Here is a 16,852-nt window from a genome sequence, read left to right as displayed (position 1 = left end):
AGTTGAAATCCTCAATAGAGTCAAGAAATAATGGTTGAAGGGATTTAAAAGAACAATTTTTTTAACGTAAAATAAATTTGATATCCCGAAAATAATTATGTTTTCAATATATTGAGGTGATAAATAAGCCGGTGATATTTTGAGTTGAGCAGATTGGTAGATTCTGGTCGATAGTTTGACAATTGGCTGGTCGGGGAGTGACGATTTGTGGCCACGCCCTGCCTTTTACTTAAAAAAACAAGATACGACTGAAATTTCCATAAGTAAACCCGGCATAAAGAGAAACTTAATGCCACTTTAGCGAGGTGCACCATTTACCTTCGATGATACCCAGAACCTCCCAAAATACTAGCAATTATATCAAATACAAAAAAAGAAAGGTTTGATGTTTATGAACGTTGTAAAGTTAAGATGGCACCAAACCGACATTCATTTAAAATTTAAAACCATGTTAAATGCTCTTCTTGGTATTTCAAAGTCGCCGCAAAACCGAACCCAAAAGCTTAAAGAATAACATGGTACCTAAACAATAGACGTGATGACAATACGATCGCCGACATGCTGTCGCAATTGCCTCCATGTTGAATCAGAAGATGAAAAGCGATCTGCCGCCACTATTTTTCAATTTAGCCTTATCACCACTCCTCATCGATTTAAAAAAAAATTCTTGTCATAAATGATAACACTACACGAAAGTTCCAAATCTCAACACCTACCGAGCTAATAAAATTCTCATAATTGACGCTTAAATGTGATTGGCGGGTCACACTATCTGAAAGTTTTAAATGTAAATAAACATACAGCGGTCCTTCTCATTCAGCGGTCCATCACGTGACAGCTTGCATTCACCAACACGTAGCCACCTGCTTATAGTATTCGGTGAGAACCAAAAATGTGTCAAGAACTTGTCGACCTCTGTCAAAACGGTCATCCTTGTTTGCATTTAAAAATTTTCTTGCCTTATTACGTTCCACTGCTACAACTGTTCGTTTGTGTGAATCCCATATCCACGTTCTATCAGTTGGGAATTAAAGATTTCAATTTGCCAGAAACGCCGGAACCAGGCTGCTGAAATTTCGCAAATCTATTGTACTGTTAATGGTTTATAAAGGAGATACTCTGAGAGAATACGTTACACTCATCCTTGCAAGGCTCAGAGTTACGTTACCTGACTCGAATAGTGTAACTAATGATTTTATAAACGCAAAATGGGCCGCATATCGCGCGTGGAAAATGATACTTGTATAATAAGACAATTTATAGCGGGCAAACGAACGATACATTCATTCTTTTCAACCACAGGTAATCTATTTTGAGCAGATGGTCTAACTTTTCCCACAAAAACTTAATGATTTCACCCATAACCGCAATTCCTACCTGTGCTCCTTACAATGAATGAGAACTCACGTCCATAAATAAACTTCCTTTTATTTTCATTCTCGATATCACAAGATATAAATTGTTTATTCAACCCTCCGTTTGCAAATTTAAAGTTCGAAACACGAACAACACCTGAGTATTAAATTTTTTCTGATTATTATAATTATAAACCTATCGATAAAAAGAGAGACTCGATTGTTTCATATAAATTTAAAATATACAACTGTAAAACCTCCCATCAACTTTCTTTAAATTTCTTTTATAGGTGTTATGTTCTACGCAATAATGGTCAATCGTAGCATGTACTGGTAGCTTTTGATATGTGTTGGATCTGTGGGAAATGGAAAACAGAATTTTCAAGAAAATGCATAGCATATCCTTTAAAAATATCCCTTCTAGTGTACTTGTTTTGGAAATTGTAAGATAATTTCATTAGCCACTGTGTTTCTATTGAAACTCTGCACGAATCCGTTCGTAAGAATTTTGCCTGTAATCTTGCTCGTTTGTACCAGGTCTATTTGTAAACTTTATTTGGATTGTCACGTTCATCTTCATTCGTTCATGTTCAGATTTATAATTGGCTTGAAATACACCTCATCTAAGATAAATGGATCCTTAGACTGAAAGGGATTTACTATGTTTCTAGAGCGTTGCATTTTCTCAAAATCCAGCCTGGGGCGATGTCTTTTTGTGAACTGGCTTGTGTTCTCTTGTTCTTCCAAATTGCGTTTGAGCGCACTTGACACCCCCGGCATTCGATTTGTGTTCTGAATAAACTTCCGCGTCGAGCCCGTAATTTCAGCAAGAACGACTTGATTTAGTGGTAGATCGTCCGATTTCCTGATAGTATTTACAAGGAGTCCACTTACTTCTTCGTCCGATCCTTCCGAAGATTCTGTGGAGTTCGAAGGTTCCTTATGCAAGTTTTCTTGATTTGCATATTTATTGACTGATAAGGTAAAGTGCCCCGTCGATGTGTGAAGACTGGTTGAATGAATGTCGACTTCGGCCTTTGCTATTCCGCGCGCTTCATTTACGTTTTCGTCGCTTTCGCTCGGTTTCTTCATTCCTGCCAAAGTGACTTGATGCGCTCTCATTGTTGTAGTCTCCTTACGTTTCGTTGTTAGAGCGGTGGGCAAGCTTCGGCTTCGCTTTGGATTACTGTGCGCTCTTCCGGCGAAGTCTAAATCGAAAGGCTCAGACCAGGAGCAGCAAAAAGCTGGTTGGATATTGCGACGGTTTTCGTCGAGCCCATGTCGCTGAAGTTGGAACGCCAGTGTGTCAATACATGGCAGACTGCTGGTGAGGGCCATCGTGACTCCAGCTCGACTCCGGCCTTCAGTGTACACTGTATGAAGTTTTCAGTGTGGGAAAGGAGCACGGAGTGCTAGCTCGTAACTGGTTCTATCCAGAAAACACACTTGCCATCGGGCCACCTGAAAACACAAAAGTTCAACTATAAATAGTGCCATGTGATTGGCCGAAACAAATCAATTGCACCCGTTGAGCCATTATCACTGACAACTGAAGCAGCAGGTTTACTTAGAGGAGATCTGATCATTTATGAAATTTAACACGAGAGATTTACTCACAACTTAACGTTTTTTTTTTCTAATCCTCTGGCTTTTAGTGTGGAATTCTCGCCTCTCGGTGAACTCTACAGGTTTTAATTCACTGTGATCGTATGTGATTTCTCTTTTTGTATCGCGTGGTATTTTTAACGACTTGCATGTGAGTCGTCAAATATAATGATGTACCCGATTAAACCTTATGTGACCGTGGTAAATATATTCGAAAGAAACTATAACAACGAAAGCTCTTAAGTTAAATTAAAACTCTTGGTCCGGCCGTGCCTTGAATATTGCAGGCAGCACAAACCTCAATCGATTTGTATCAGACAAATTCACGAGAAAGTGGGATAAAGCAAATCAAATAAGAAGTGTTTTCGTGTTTTCTTCCCACAAACAATCCTGTTTTGAGAGGATAAACGGCAAAGTGAAGGAAATTTGCAATGTTTTGATAATGAGGATTACTAGAAAAGAAGCGATTAGCGGAGAGTAAAGCGAAGGCGACCACATTCTTCTTAATTTTATGCGTTCATGACAGTTTAACGTGCTCTGTGAGTTAAAGGTTTATTTTGGGGAACAGCTTTCATTGAAGAAAACGACGATGATTCCTATCAAAGTAGCATGAATATATCACTAAAATCGCCGTCCACCAGTAGAAAGGATACCGGCTCCTTTGTCTTTCATTCCGTAAACAATCGGCCATAATATTTAAAAGCGCATTGTGAGACCATGCAGTGCGGTCTCATATCAAGTCGGCTGTTATGCTAATTGCGCTCTAAAAGAACTCAAGGATGTTTTATCGTAATCTAAACACGTGGAAAAGAATATATAGAAACTGATGCAATATTCGACTTTGAAGACCGCCGTTTTTGTACTCAAGTAATTGTTTTCCAGTGGGAAAGATGTCCTTACGAGCAATTTCTTTTTAGGGAGTGGTAAACTTGCATCTAGCTCTGATGGCTACTGCATCCTTCAATGACCGTTGAAAAGTGCACATGTTGCCCTTTCCCACATGGCATCGTGAACAGTCATTGCTTATTTCTTCTTATCGATCGGTGAAACGAGAAACTCACAATAAGCTGTTCTTTTGTGTGTTGTCACGTTGTTTGCAAGTTCCATTGACATTACGATATTTTTTGTGGAAGTCTCACGCCTGGTGTCAGCTGTTTTTTTGCTCTGAGATATTAGATAAAGCAAGCTCGTTCTGCATGAAAATGACTTGAATTCCGGGACATCCGTCTATAATGGATGTGTGATGAAAAGGCGGCGCTGTAAATGTCGTGATACAATTTTTCTTTTGATCTACGCACTGTCCTGAAGACCCCCGAATCGGCTGAAACATAATGACCCCTCACAGATTTCCGTAAAAAAAAATACTAAAAATTAAAAGAAAACTGTCCAATAGACTAAGAGGCTGCTAATTAATACCTGAACGTTAATCAATTATTTTGAATGTGAAACCCACGTGGTGATGGAACATTAAATTTGAACTTGGATCCTAGCTTGAATGTTCCCATCTGTCTGATGAATGAGTAAAAACCAGCTAAAAGAATGAGATTTGTGTTTTAAATCATCAACCTGCTATTTCCGAATTAAAACGGTGAAAAGTCATTTCGCCTTTTAAGAACTTTTTCGCCACCAGTCAACTAGCCGTCATTTTTGTTGGTTCTTTAAGCCGTAAAATTGTACGAGCTTCAAAATATTATGGTGGCGACTCGGAGTTGGTTGGCAGTGAATTGCCCTGAGTGGTGGATGACAGTAAGCCAATAGGGCGCCTTTTGAACTAACTACAATGCAGTAGAGGCTACGTGGTCACCTGCAGTAAGAAAATAGTTGTTATACTGATAAGTTGAGCTTATTATTCATCAGAACGCCTGCTGAATCTGCTTATTAATAAATCGAAGGATAAGAAAGACTGACTATATGAGTTTTTCGCTTTGGCATTAAAACTCAATAAGAAAGAATTTTGTGAAATTCCACTGTTGGTTGCCATACAATGTCGACGCTCACATCTTTACACGCTCGAGCTCACACCTTTACACTTGATAAGAAAACATTTCGTGAAATTCTACCGAGTGTCGGTTGCCATACGACTTGATGTCGTCGCTCTCACCTTTACCCACGTGTTCACTTAAAATCAATGAACATGCAATGATTTGATAATTCTTAACAACAGCCTACAGACAAAGATTTTAAAATTCTTTCACCTTCTGAGAGAAAGGTTAAGAGAAAGAGAAAGATAGGGGTACGCATGTGCAGGATGAAGGTGAGTTGGGGTGAGGATAAAAGAAGTTGTAAACAGTGCCAAGCGGACACACCTTTTTGACAAAAAAAAACCGCCCTTGCTTTTAAATTTCTTTGTGTTCATCATTCTCCTCTATCAAAGCAGTTTATACCACATTTTGATGCTTCAATATGCACCGAAGCAATCAACACAATTTTCCCCTCACTCATTCTTTTCGACTGAGTTACCAAATTAAGGCTTAGCTACCCAAAGTGCGGCAGCCGTCCCTTTGAATTAAATGAATTAATAGGCTGGCTAAGTGCACAGATTAACTATGTAAAGAAAACTCATTGACAGCCATTTCGAAACACCTATAGTCCTTTTAGAATATAAATTAGTGACCTCCTGTTTTCATTCAACAGACTGTCATACACCCGAGGCAGATTATATCAGTAGAGGAAAACTTTACAATTAAGGGGTTTGCGTGTCATTGTCGATCTTTCTTTGTTTCATGTATGTCGTAGATATGTGTCGTCAATTTCACCGAACACCCTACCTTCCCCAATTTCTTGTTTTAGTGTGCGAGTTACTCCTTTGTCGGTGTCCATGCAAACAATTACTTCACACTTGTCATTAAGGATTCAGGAAGATTTGTTTTGAAATGCAAAATGGGTCGGGTGAATTTTAATAAATAATTCTTACAATAATTTTTTGTTTCAATTCAAGATCGCAGCTGGTGTTTTGATGAGGCAGAAGCCATTTTGCCGGCTAAATTTATTTCGAAATGTTACCTTAACGTCAATTTAAACGGACTGACGGATACTAGTTAGTCATCGGTCTCTAAGATCAATAAATTCTCCAACCACATGAAAATAAATAAAAGATATTTTGATCTTCCATCTTAACTCTTAGTTCACCACACATTTTGAGCTTGCAGGAAAGGTTCAGTTTTCTTCATCCCCACCGCATGGTCAGTATCCGATTTCTGATTTAAAGGAGTTTCACCAACAATTGCAGGCAGGGTCAATACACTGTGTGAAATTCTTTTGAATTGTGAAAGGGCAATCTCGAAACGATCTGTCAGTCGACATTTTTATATTTTAAGTAGCACTTTAGTGATCAGTCCTGTTTCAGCCGAACTGCTTCCACAGAATTAATCTAAAGCGGACAAAACGATTCGAAGACGAACTTTGTTTAAAAAGGGACTCAACTTTTTGTGTCGGGTCCCTTTTAGCCCACATAAAACCAGAGAACTTATAAACTGCCCTTGCTTTTAAAAGCTCTTCTTAATACAAAACACCATTAAATGACTAGTGATATCGACAATGTTCGGAACTTAACTTTCGCAATGTGTGATTGGCGACGCGGTGAAGATTAAATCGAACTGGCCATCATTATTTGTGTTTAACTCAGACTTTCTTTCGTTGAACTTCGCCGCATTGTTTGTAGGTCTTTGTGGGGCCATTGTGATCCGGAAAAAGTAGCCAGGTTTTATTCACATGGAATTATTGCCATGACAACGTCAAAACCGTGTGTATTGTGTTTATATTGATCGCACACAACATGTGCTCGCACGTCAATCAGAGGTATGCATGTCGGAAGGGCTATGGCGTGATACACGTTCTTCAACCAACTGCTACCTCCATCCTCGAACGATGTTTGTTTTTTCAGTTTCGGAAATATTTCATGTGGATATTCATTGAAACTTAAACAGCTACATGAACCAGCTGATTCGAAAGATATGCTGAAGGGTGTTTCACGAATTGTATAATAATTGAAACGCATGAACGCTCTTCTCAACTTAATATGTGGTGATTTTAAATGCGCGGATCAACGTTGCCCGGACACAATTGAGATGCAATAGCATCAGCATACAAAGAGCACCAGGAAACAGACCGATCCATTTTTAGACTACCTTTTCCGTAGACAACAAAGGCAGTTCCGGTGCGGTGACAATATGACGTAAGGTTAGTTTCTTGAAGTTGGTCATCGGGCTCCTGCGGGAGTCTCATTCGCGGGAAATTCAATCACGCCGTGCTGTTTTTCGCTCCTAGTTATGGGCTCCTGAGAGCACTTAAAAATAGACAGCACATATCTGAGTCATTCACTGCATTTTGAGGTTTTGAGTATCATTTGCTTCCCTGTCTTACAACTTCCTCTCACTGGAAGGTGCGGGGGGGCTGGGAGCGGGGGGGGGGGGGGGGGGAATATATTCGTGCGGTTTCATTTTAGTAGCGGTTCTCTCATGTATTAACACAATTTGAAAGAACTAGAATTGTGTCATTTTTGCTCTTTTTACAAGAGCAGGACCACTTATATAATCAGCATATTATTATTATTATTGTTATTATTATTATTATTATTGTTATTATGATGATGATGATGATGATGATGATGATGATTATTATTATTGTTGTTTGCTTATTTGGATGGGAATTCAACAGGAGTCGTAACAAGCTCTATCTTGAAGAATGATAATTTCAAGTCCTATCCACGCCTTTGGAAGGTAGGGCTTTTGTACAGAAGATTTTGTACAGAAAAATTACGACGATCCCAGTTTCTGCTTTAGACGATAAGACGAGCAGACACTGATAGGCCAGAGATACAAGACTAGAGCACATTTGACGTGAACAAAATCCCTCAAAATTTATCGCATCAATCGGTTTTCAGGTTATCAAAGTATGAGGAGCAATACTCGAGCCAGGGATACAAGATGGCGTAGCTAGTCGTGAAAGCACTCGCCTCCACTCTCTAATCTGGCCCGGGTACGATTCCCAGACTTGGCGTCATATGCAGCTTGAATTTGTTGGTTCTCTATTCGGCACCGATTAACTAGTTTCTCTCCGGTTCCCTTTCCTCATAAACCAACCAACGATTTGATTTCTGTAATTAAAGTGTCCCTAATTCGGTGCCCCAGCGATAAATTCAGTTGAAAGCACTTACAGTTCATTATTACTATTATTATTATAATACAATATTTTGCACTACTTGCAAAGAACTTTATCTTCACAAACATAGTGTAACTTTTCACGCATTAAGTCACCTCTCCTTTTCTGGAACGGTAAGAGTAGAAAGCTTTGTATTATCTGACAAAACATAAGGAGAACCAAGGTTATAGTATGGTGTGAAGATGAAGAGCGCTCAATACCAATACCAGTTGTATATATATATATGTAATAAGGAAATAACTTCTTGAGGCATATATGTTTCTAATCGGTTAAATACTTCAAACGTTTCGCCGTTTAGAGCTTCGTCAGTGAATGAAGATTATAAGTACAAGATTGGTTTATGTAAAAAACTTAGTACAATAGCTCATTAATTTGATGGTGTTAATCTAGATTTAGAGCTCGTCCATTGCAACCATTCATAACGTTCTCATGCTTGCTTGATCAACATTTGATCAACCATAACAAACCATTTATGCAAGATATCTCTTGGGGAATCCTCCACAGGAACATCCACGACATCCGCACGCGTAAAATCATTGAAGCGCTAGAAATCCGCAAGCATGAGAACGTTATGAATGGTTGCAATGGACGAGCTCTAAATCTAGATTAACACCATCAAATTAATGAGCTATTGTACTAAGTTTTTTACATAAACCAATCTTGTACTTATAATCTTCATTCACTGACGAAGCTCTAAACGGCGAAACGTTTGAAGTATTTAACCGATTAGAAACATATATGCCTCAAGAAGTTATTTCCTTATTACATTATCTATCGAGGCATGGCTACACCTTTCTTCTTCTCATCATATATATATATATATATATATACATTCTGTTAATTAAACAACTAAATAGCAAAGGATGTCAACCAAGCGTGGGATGGAGTCGGATAGTCGAGTTTGGGGGAACGGTTAATTTTTGTCCAGGTTGCGGCGTGTTTCCCAACAGAAACCAGCCGGTTAATCGAAGTTTAACTTATGAAAATCAATATTTTTTTTCCATAAAATATTGAATTGAGAACTCGACTGAAAAACTGCCAAAGACGTGTTATGATGGACTCGTTTTGTTGCTTAGGGCTATTCGAGAATCAAGATGAAACGCATTTCATGCTTAAAGCCTCAATTGGAGCAAACAAATGCGACGAGGACATTTGATACAATCGTACGCGTGATTGGTTAAGATTCTGGTCTACGTGCTTTGCCTTTAAGGCGGTATACGTGCTTTGATCTGGCCTTGTCTCAGCGTTGGCAAACATAATGTCAACTTGATATGAATGTCATGTCACATTACAAAAGAAAAAACCCGTGCTTAGTTTGTCCTTGACATTGCTGTGTGGATGTGTCAATGAAACTACCGTATCCGAAAAAATGAACTGACTATTCATGATAGCGACACCACAAAGCTCAATAGCTTAAAGTGAAGCTGTCCGTCTTAAAAAAATTCTACTCCATTGTATATTTCTAATAGAACGAGCATGAAACAAAGGAAATTTTGTTTTCATCTATATCCTTGTTATAAGAAGAGCAGCAATCGCATGCACAAAGAATATGTTTCCTTTTTCGCTTCACTTCATGATAATGTTCCATTTTCGCGTTAAATTTGTTTAGTTCACTTTGCATGCTAAATAGGCTTTGAACGTTTAGAAAAAGCAAGTGCTTCTTCGTAATCACTCGACATTTTTACAACTTCTACAATACAGTCAGTGGGATTCTTTCATTATATTACGGAAATTTAATTGGAGACCAAAGTGCACTAGTGATCGTTGTAAATTGTTCAAAATACCAAGATGGTTACTTCGCGACCGTTTCACTAAATTTTACTTTTAGGCACGTTTTGTAAAGGAAATCTCAGTCCAAATTTTTCTGTCCATGAAAAGGTACTGAGTTGCTGTTTCAGAATTATAATTATTACAGGTTAGTACATTTCGCGCAAACCGTTTTGGGCACATGATGGTCTTCATGGGTAAATGGAAAAACATCCCGTCCCTCAGTAACGTAGGAAAGTCCATTGGTAATAAGTTGAATTATTTAAAATATTCGATGCCTTTGTTGCACGTGATTTAAAAGGAAACTCCAAGTCCTTGTTTAAAGTGATAGTGGCCTGCTAGGTGTTGAACGTTTGTAACATTGGAGTATTAAAGTCAATGTACTCGAGGGCGGTAATGAAGTCAGTACTTAGACCAATGTATTAAAGGACAAACTGACCAGCACAATTTTCGTTAATTCAGGGTAGTTCTCAATGTATTTTATTCCTCTTTACCATCCTACTCCTGAAAGATGCCGTAGTGAGAAGCTCATACACACGACAGACCACGCACGCCTACTAGAGGAAAATCGCTAGTACCACAAACTGTGCGTTTTGTTCATGTTAAGATATCATGTAACATAGAAGCTTTTTCAAGTTCTCGTTTACTTTGTGTTCCCAAGCTCGGTTATTGTATTTGTAATTTCTCTTACTCGCAAAGAGAAAAGAATAATTCCTATAGTTGCTTGGGGCCTTCCTTTCAAAATAAATTGTCGTTCCATTGCTTCCGTAGGTGATGAGAATTACTAACGTGCTTTGAGGAAAGCAGCATTGCGCATGACAGGAAAAAAGTGAATGCCAAAAAAAAAAAAAGGGCGTAGTGATAACTGTAATTATGCATATAATTAGAAAGTTGCTATGAATCACGAATTTGCTCATAAAAATCCATTCGTCGAGACCTTTCCAGAACGAAGTTATTTTGTTGGGCCAGCTGGATTGGCTTTTTCGGTGATTTTTAATGCAGAAAAGGAGATCGTTAACTCGATCGTGTCTTTGGCCGCTGGACCCGCTGGCAACACACAAAGCATAATCAGTATTCTACACACGAGCGGAGCGGAAATTTGATTATCTACTACGAAGGTTTGATGACTGAAAAATCTGGAAATGATTGATACTGAAAAATTTGATCTACTTTATCAACGAATCGTGCACGAAAAACCTTGTATTTCAGTGAAACACGCTCTCTTGTGCGTATATATTTTCGCACCTTGATAACATCGCCAAAGGTTATTACGACCACCGTCGCACAAGGGCACCGTTGAAATTCATGTAAGTCCTATTTGCTAGTCGGCAAATTAAGTAAAGGGTCGCGCCAAAAATTAGGCTGTAATACCACATTTGAGTCGCTTTTAAGAGGCCTGGCTGATGTAATCTGCGAAAACTTTCGAAGTCAAGGACTTTTTGCTTTTTTTTCGCCAACGCAAAGCAAACAGATAGAGACCGAAACGGGAGAGGAAGTTAAAAAAAGTCGAATTTGCAAGCTCAGATTAAAATTATTTTAACACAAAGTAAAGAACGAAGTGCAATAATACAATTAAAACATACTTAAAATAAACGTGGAAAAGATATCAATCTCTCACCAATGTTTAAAACAACCAAATATGCTCTCTATCACAGTCACCGCAACGATGTTAGTATTGGATGGTCTGCCGCTTCCCGTTTAGTGAATAGAAAAAATATGTTTTGTTTTCACAGTTATATCGGTTTCATGAGGCATCTACGACAGCATATCATTAACATTGACCGAATAAGTGAAAGGTAAACAATGATTTTGGGTTCCACACTGTCGAACGTCAAGCCAGCAATTACAACCCAGCATACAATGGAATGAATAATGCATGTTAGGCCAGCAACTTGTCATAAATTTGCTTTTTTTTTCCAATCGTGAGTAATTTTGTTTTAATTTTCTTAAATGGATTCCTATTTTCGAAAGGTGGAATGCGGTGATCATAGCCTACCAGAGCTAAATGGAGAGAAACGAATCCGTTTTGCTTTGTCGCAATTGTATCCGATATTTTGATCAGGAGTCCTTATAAATGAAATAACCTGACGGACTGTTAATATAATGCCTGCGCATGAAGGTAAATAACTGGCAACGAGAGAACCCAAGGAAACGTGGCTGAGTCGATATAACTTGCTCACTGATAGGAAAAGAAGAGCACTTTAATTTTAGAATTTGCAATCTCCTGAAAGGTTTTGGGCAAGCGGTCAGTTAATGAATTTACACCGGCATAGCGTGAGGCTAGCGCTCAGTGCCAGAATAATAAGGTCAATATCCTTAGCGAATATATAATGAATGAAGCCTAGAAGGAAATTTTTAGTGAAACTGAGATCCCTTTATTAAGAGGTTAAATAAGGCATCATTCGAAAAAAAAAACAGTGCATTTTTGTGTTCCAACTTCGTTTGACACTTTACTGACAGTACCACCTGTCCAAACAACACGTTTTAAAGCAATGCATATTCACATGTCTCCCGAAATTCATAATTTCCCAAAACCAAGAAGGCTTACTTTTTTTTGCACAGCCTAGACTGAATATTCAGAGTTCGAACTTGAGGGATGGTGAAAACGTTCAGCATAAAGGATTATGGTCAGGCTCAGGAAGGACAGCTTTTGTTTAACTGACATCACAAAGGGCGTCGAAAGATGTCACATTTCCCGCCAAAATCCAGTTATTTGTCCGCGACAAATATGGTAATTTAACATGTCTCCCGCTGGATGCAAGCGAAAGCTATTCGTTCAAGACGAAAACAATATTTTTAAAGAAATAGTTGCCTGCCGTAATCGCAACATCATTTTGGATTGTTTAGGGTATAAGAATTAATTTCTTTGAAGTCAGTTTTGGTGCAATATTCGTGTCCTAGGGAACAAGACAAATCTTCTAAAATGACAGCTTGTTTGCAACTTTTATACTTTTAATATTTGCTTCCGTAAAAAACCGCCAAGGCTGAGTCTCATATAAATGTTATCATATGATTGCCACTAATCTAGGACCAGCTTTAAGCACCCATAAATTATTTAATTTTACAAATTTATGCTGCTTCGTTTGCAAATTCTGTTTAAAAGCAGAATTATCAAAATCGGATAACTCCAGAATGTTCAAACTGTTTACTTTTTGTCTAAGCCGAGAAAATTAGCTGGGTCTCCAGAAGATGAATTTTCCACGGTTAAAGATGGCTTCTCTATTCGTAATTTAGCCCGTCCCTTAAGAATTGAAACCGGATTGAGGATCCATGTGGTTTGGTACCAGCGAAAATTTAACAAGTTCGACCTCAAGTTCCTTCATGAAGAAAACAAATAACTGACCTTTAATTAATGTTTTACCTAAACACTTTTGTGCACCTGGCAAATCAAAATTTTAAACAAAATTTCCTATTTCGAAAAGAAAAAAAACAGACTATCTGACTTACAATGTTTAACAGGATGATAAGTCTTGAAATTCCTTATTACTCACCAGATCTTGTTATTAATTTTGGGTGAAAGTTGTCCTTCCGATGATATATATATATATATATATCTATATATATATATATATATATTCAACTTTAACAAAGTGTCGTGTAAGTCCTCGACTGTATTCCAACTAATGAGTCCACTACAGTCCGTAACAGGAAAATAACACCTCTCGGGTGATGAACGAATAGAGTTTAATCATACATACAATTATTCTTGCATGCTTTAATACTGTCTCCTGAGCCTTGCGCGCGCATTCACACTTGTCTAGCTCTAGAATTCAACTGTGCACTGAACTTTTAACACTTTTACCGTGACCAACGCTGAAATTGAAAGTCGCTTGGAGCAACGATAACACCCTTCATTTCATAACATACGAGTCATATTCAACATTTGCACGTGCGTGCTTAATGTAAAACGCGAAAAAGTAAGGACATGAGTGGCTATCAATTTCAGCAAACTAACGTCAAGGGGGTCTCAAAAATGTGAATTAAATTCTTTGAAAATGATTAAATCACCCTTGGCTAGTAATTGTGACGAAAGGGTGATCTCCTCCAGGAAAATAAAAAAAAAAAACGCTCTTCATTTCTAACACTATGTGGCCCTCTTATCATTCGCAAAAGCCAACATTTCTTCCGCAACAGGCTCACATTAGGAGAAGCCGTGAACAATGGCAATCATTTCTTACACTTTCTTATTTTTTACAGAGTACAGACGAATACGTGTGACGTGTTCAGGAATGGTCAAACGTAGATAGAGATTAATGCATGGGACGATTAACAGAAAAAGGCCCCACTTGGAATTCAAATACGGGTCCACTACCCCCAGTGCTCTTAATATTAGAGAAGATAAGGAAAATTGACATTGCTTGAGGCAAGACCATCAAAGCATAAACTGCTTTCTTTTGAGCCAGTAGTGAGAACAAGCTCTCATCAACTAGCAGGAAAGCCATCTTGGCACTCTTTAAATTTGTCTCTTAGCTTTTCCTTCTCATATTGGATCGTAGAGAGGTCAAAGATAATCGTTTCAAATATATTTATGAGGAAAGAAAAAAAAATTTTTTTGAACGATCGATAAGAGCTCCCAATAAATTGAAATTATTGATAAACCTTTTGTCCTTTATGTAAGGTAAAAAACAATTCCAAGAGAGATCGCGTGAGCCTTCGAAAGAGAAAGTCCTAGCTCATTCTGTTACGTGTTCCTCTTTCAGAAGCTTCTCGTAGTCATATCGATTACTAAACTGGTCCGTAGCCTTAGGCTAGATTTCATTGCGTGTTGACGGAAAGCACAGTAAGCAGAGTGACGCAAAGAAAAACCCCAACCAGGCCCCCTGGGGTCGAAGTACTCCTGTTTTTAAATATTTTCCCAAATCTTTGGCAAAAAGTAAAGACATTACTCGAATTATCAGTGAAAATTAAAACTATGATGTATTTTACTTCAAATAAGATGATTTTCTTTACATCATTGCTATCAATTGATATGTTTCGTGCCCCAAGTTGCAATTTTTTGTCCAAAACGTTAATTACACAACGTTTATTTCAAGGTATTATATCGTGACTGATGGCCATGTTATTTTCCTCCTTAATGGCATCTTAAAGAGCGAAAATTAATGTTTCTAGTTTCGATAGGATCCTTTGCCATGATGTTCTGCACGCAACAGTTATAGGTGACTGAGTTTTCCTATCTTTACGGCAGCTGTATCGTCACGTTTTTTAACAAAGTGCAATGCAAAAAGAAAGTGACCGTTTCATTCAATATGTTTGCGAATCTATCGAATACTGATGTATGAAGCAATCGTCACGCGTTTTTAGGCCGCGAACTGCTGGGAATTTGAGCTAATAATAATAATAATAATAATAATAATAATAATAATAATAATAATAATAACAATAATAATAATAATAATAATAATAATAATAATAATAATAACATCCTTCCATCTTTCGAATAATTTCTTGCTTCTGAAAGCAAAACTAAATATCACCGGTCATGATTATTATCAGCGAAATGTTGTCATGGTAATCATCACTCTCCCGCCTTGTCAATTTATTACGTATATATCTCAGTTGCTTTCAATGTTCAATTTTGTAGAGATTCTCGTTTTCGAAATGGTAATGTATGACTGTGTCTATTACGAGTAGTTCGGCGATTTTCTCAGTGAGAATTAGCCAGAAACGACAACCAAGAACTCCACTCACACATCCTCTCGACCGCTCGCGGACTGGGTTCAGGAAGGAACCTGTAATCGACCGCTTTCATTCATTGTCTTCCCTCTGCTCATTCGCGACGCTCCGTCGAGAAATTTCAGCGCCTTTTTTTTTTAAGCAACTGCTGGATTTATCACTGGAGGCTATGCTGCGTCAAATATGACAAGCACGCTTTTGGTGGTAAAAGACACAGCTATAAACACAACGGTTTCCATATTCAAACGCTTTGGCGGCGTTCAATTAAATTATTCAGTATCTTTTTCAGTTGTAGGGAAAACAAATTGCTCTTATCTGGACTGGGTGTAAACGAAAAACGATTAATTATACATGTTTAACCTTTTTGCAAACATGCATGTGTGTTCGAAAACAAGATTGGATGGAAGATTTTTATCTTTGTTCTCCAACACTCTATGACTGAAGAGTTTAATTAGAGATATCTAAATACTTTAAATGGCTAAAGGAACTTGGTAAATCGAATGCAAAGTCTTTTGTTAATTTAAAGGTAGCTAAAACAGTCTCTTTCATCAGTTTTGCAACATGAAAATCTGTTGTTCTCGATTCATAAAAAAGAGGACGGTGTTCTTACTTCTGAGAGTTCTTGACTGTTTTCAGATTCTGAGACAGTGCTTACAAGCACTGAATATCAGCTATGGTTTGCAATGTAACGTTCTCTTCGGTTCCCACAGTTTTTAGTCATTAATAAAAGACAGAAAAGTGAGCTCGGCCGGCAAACTTTCTTAAAAGGCGTAAGGGTATAAGAAGGAGCTGCCATTTTCGAACCTGAAGAATTGGTTACTCGGTGCAATCGATTCAATAGCCAATGCAGGGTGACAAGGAGACGAAGTGCAGAACACATGACATGGGCAGAACCTCAGCGTACTAGTTTGAAAACCGGGTGACGGGAAACACTGTACGCTGCCAGAATGTGGAGGAAAGCATAGCTGACTTCCGATTTCTTGCTTACTAGGCTTGACGAATTCTGCCACAACATGCTCGGTATTTAACGGGAAGTGTATTTTTTCTCCAGTCGAAATGCGCTGGTTACTCTTTGAATAATGCTTTGTTGACTTGATGACTTTCTTCTGTGCTCCTCGCCTAATTCGTTTGGAGTTGCTTCGCTTTGGCTGATACTTGTAACCCGGATGTTCCACCTTATGTTGTTCTGTAAGTCTTCGGGCTTCTTCCACGTATGGTTCTTTATCTTCTTGGGAGAGCTTTCGCCAGGCTGCACCTAGAGCTTTGCTTACTTCAGCGTTATTTATTCCCGG

At 38.2% G+C, this 16,852-nt stretch overlaps 1 protein-coding gene and 1 long non-coding RNA gene across 8 annotated transcripts; one reads left to right on the top strand and one right to left on the bottom strand.

The window, feature by feature from the left end:
• Positions 1–1,408: 1,408 nt before the first annotated feature.
• LOC137996812 (uncharacterized) lies at positions 1,409–13,551 on the bottom strand. Of its 7 annotated transcripts, XM_068842400.1 has the most exons (3): positions 11,506–11,579; positions 8,216–8,258; positions 1,409–2,816 (listed from the first exon to the last, which is right to left on the bottom strand). In XM_068842400.1, the coding sequence occupies exon 3, from the start codon at positions 2,691–2,693 to the stop codon at positions 1,932–1,934; it is 762 nt and encodes a 253-aa protein (XP_068698501.1). In that variant the 5' UTR covers positions 2,694–2,816; positions 8,216–8,258; positions 11,506–11,579; the 3' UTR covers positions 1,409–1,931. The 7 variants fall into 7 exon arrangements, with proteins under 7 accessions (XP_068698501.1, XP_068698505.1, XP_068698500.1 ...); XM_068842404.1 differs by lacking the exons at positions 8,216–8,258; positions 11,506–11,579 and adding an exon at positions 13,379–13,551; XM_068842399.1 differs by lacking the exon at positions 8,216–8,258 and having other exon boundaries at positions 11,506–11,653.
• On the top strand, positions 10,382–16,322 carry LOC137996817 (uncharacterized). Its single transcript, XR_011122383.1, has 3 exons — positions 10,382–11,194; positions 11,621–11,683; positions 14,085–16,322. It is a non-coding gene; the product is annotated as an uncharacterized lncRNA (long non-coding RNA).
• The last annotated feature ends 530 nt before the right edge of the window (positions 16,323–16,852 follow it).

The sequence above is a fragment of the Montipora foliosa genome, chromosome 3 (assembly GCF_036669935.1).
Source record: "Montipora foliosa isolate CH-2021 chromosome 3, ASM3666993v2, whole genome shotgun sequence".
NCBI lineage: Eukaryota > Metazoa > Cnidaria > Anthozoa > Scleractinia > Acroporidae > Montipora > Montipora foliosa.
This window is presented reverse-complemented; position numbering and strand designations above follow the sequence as displayed.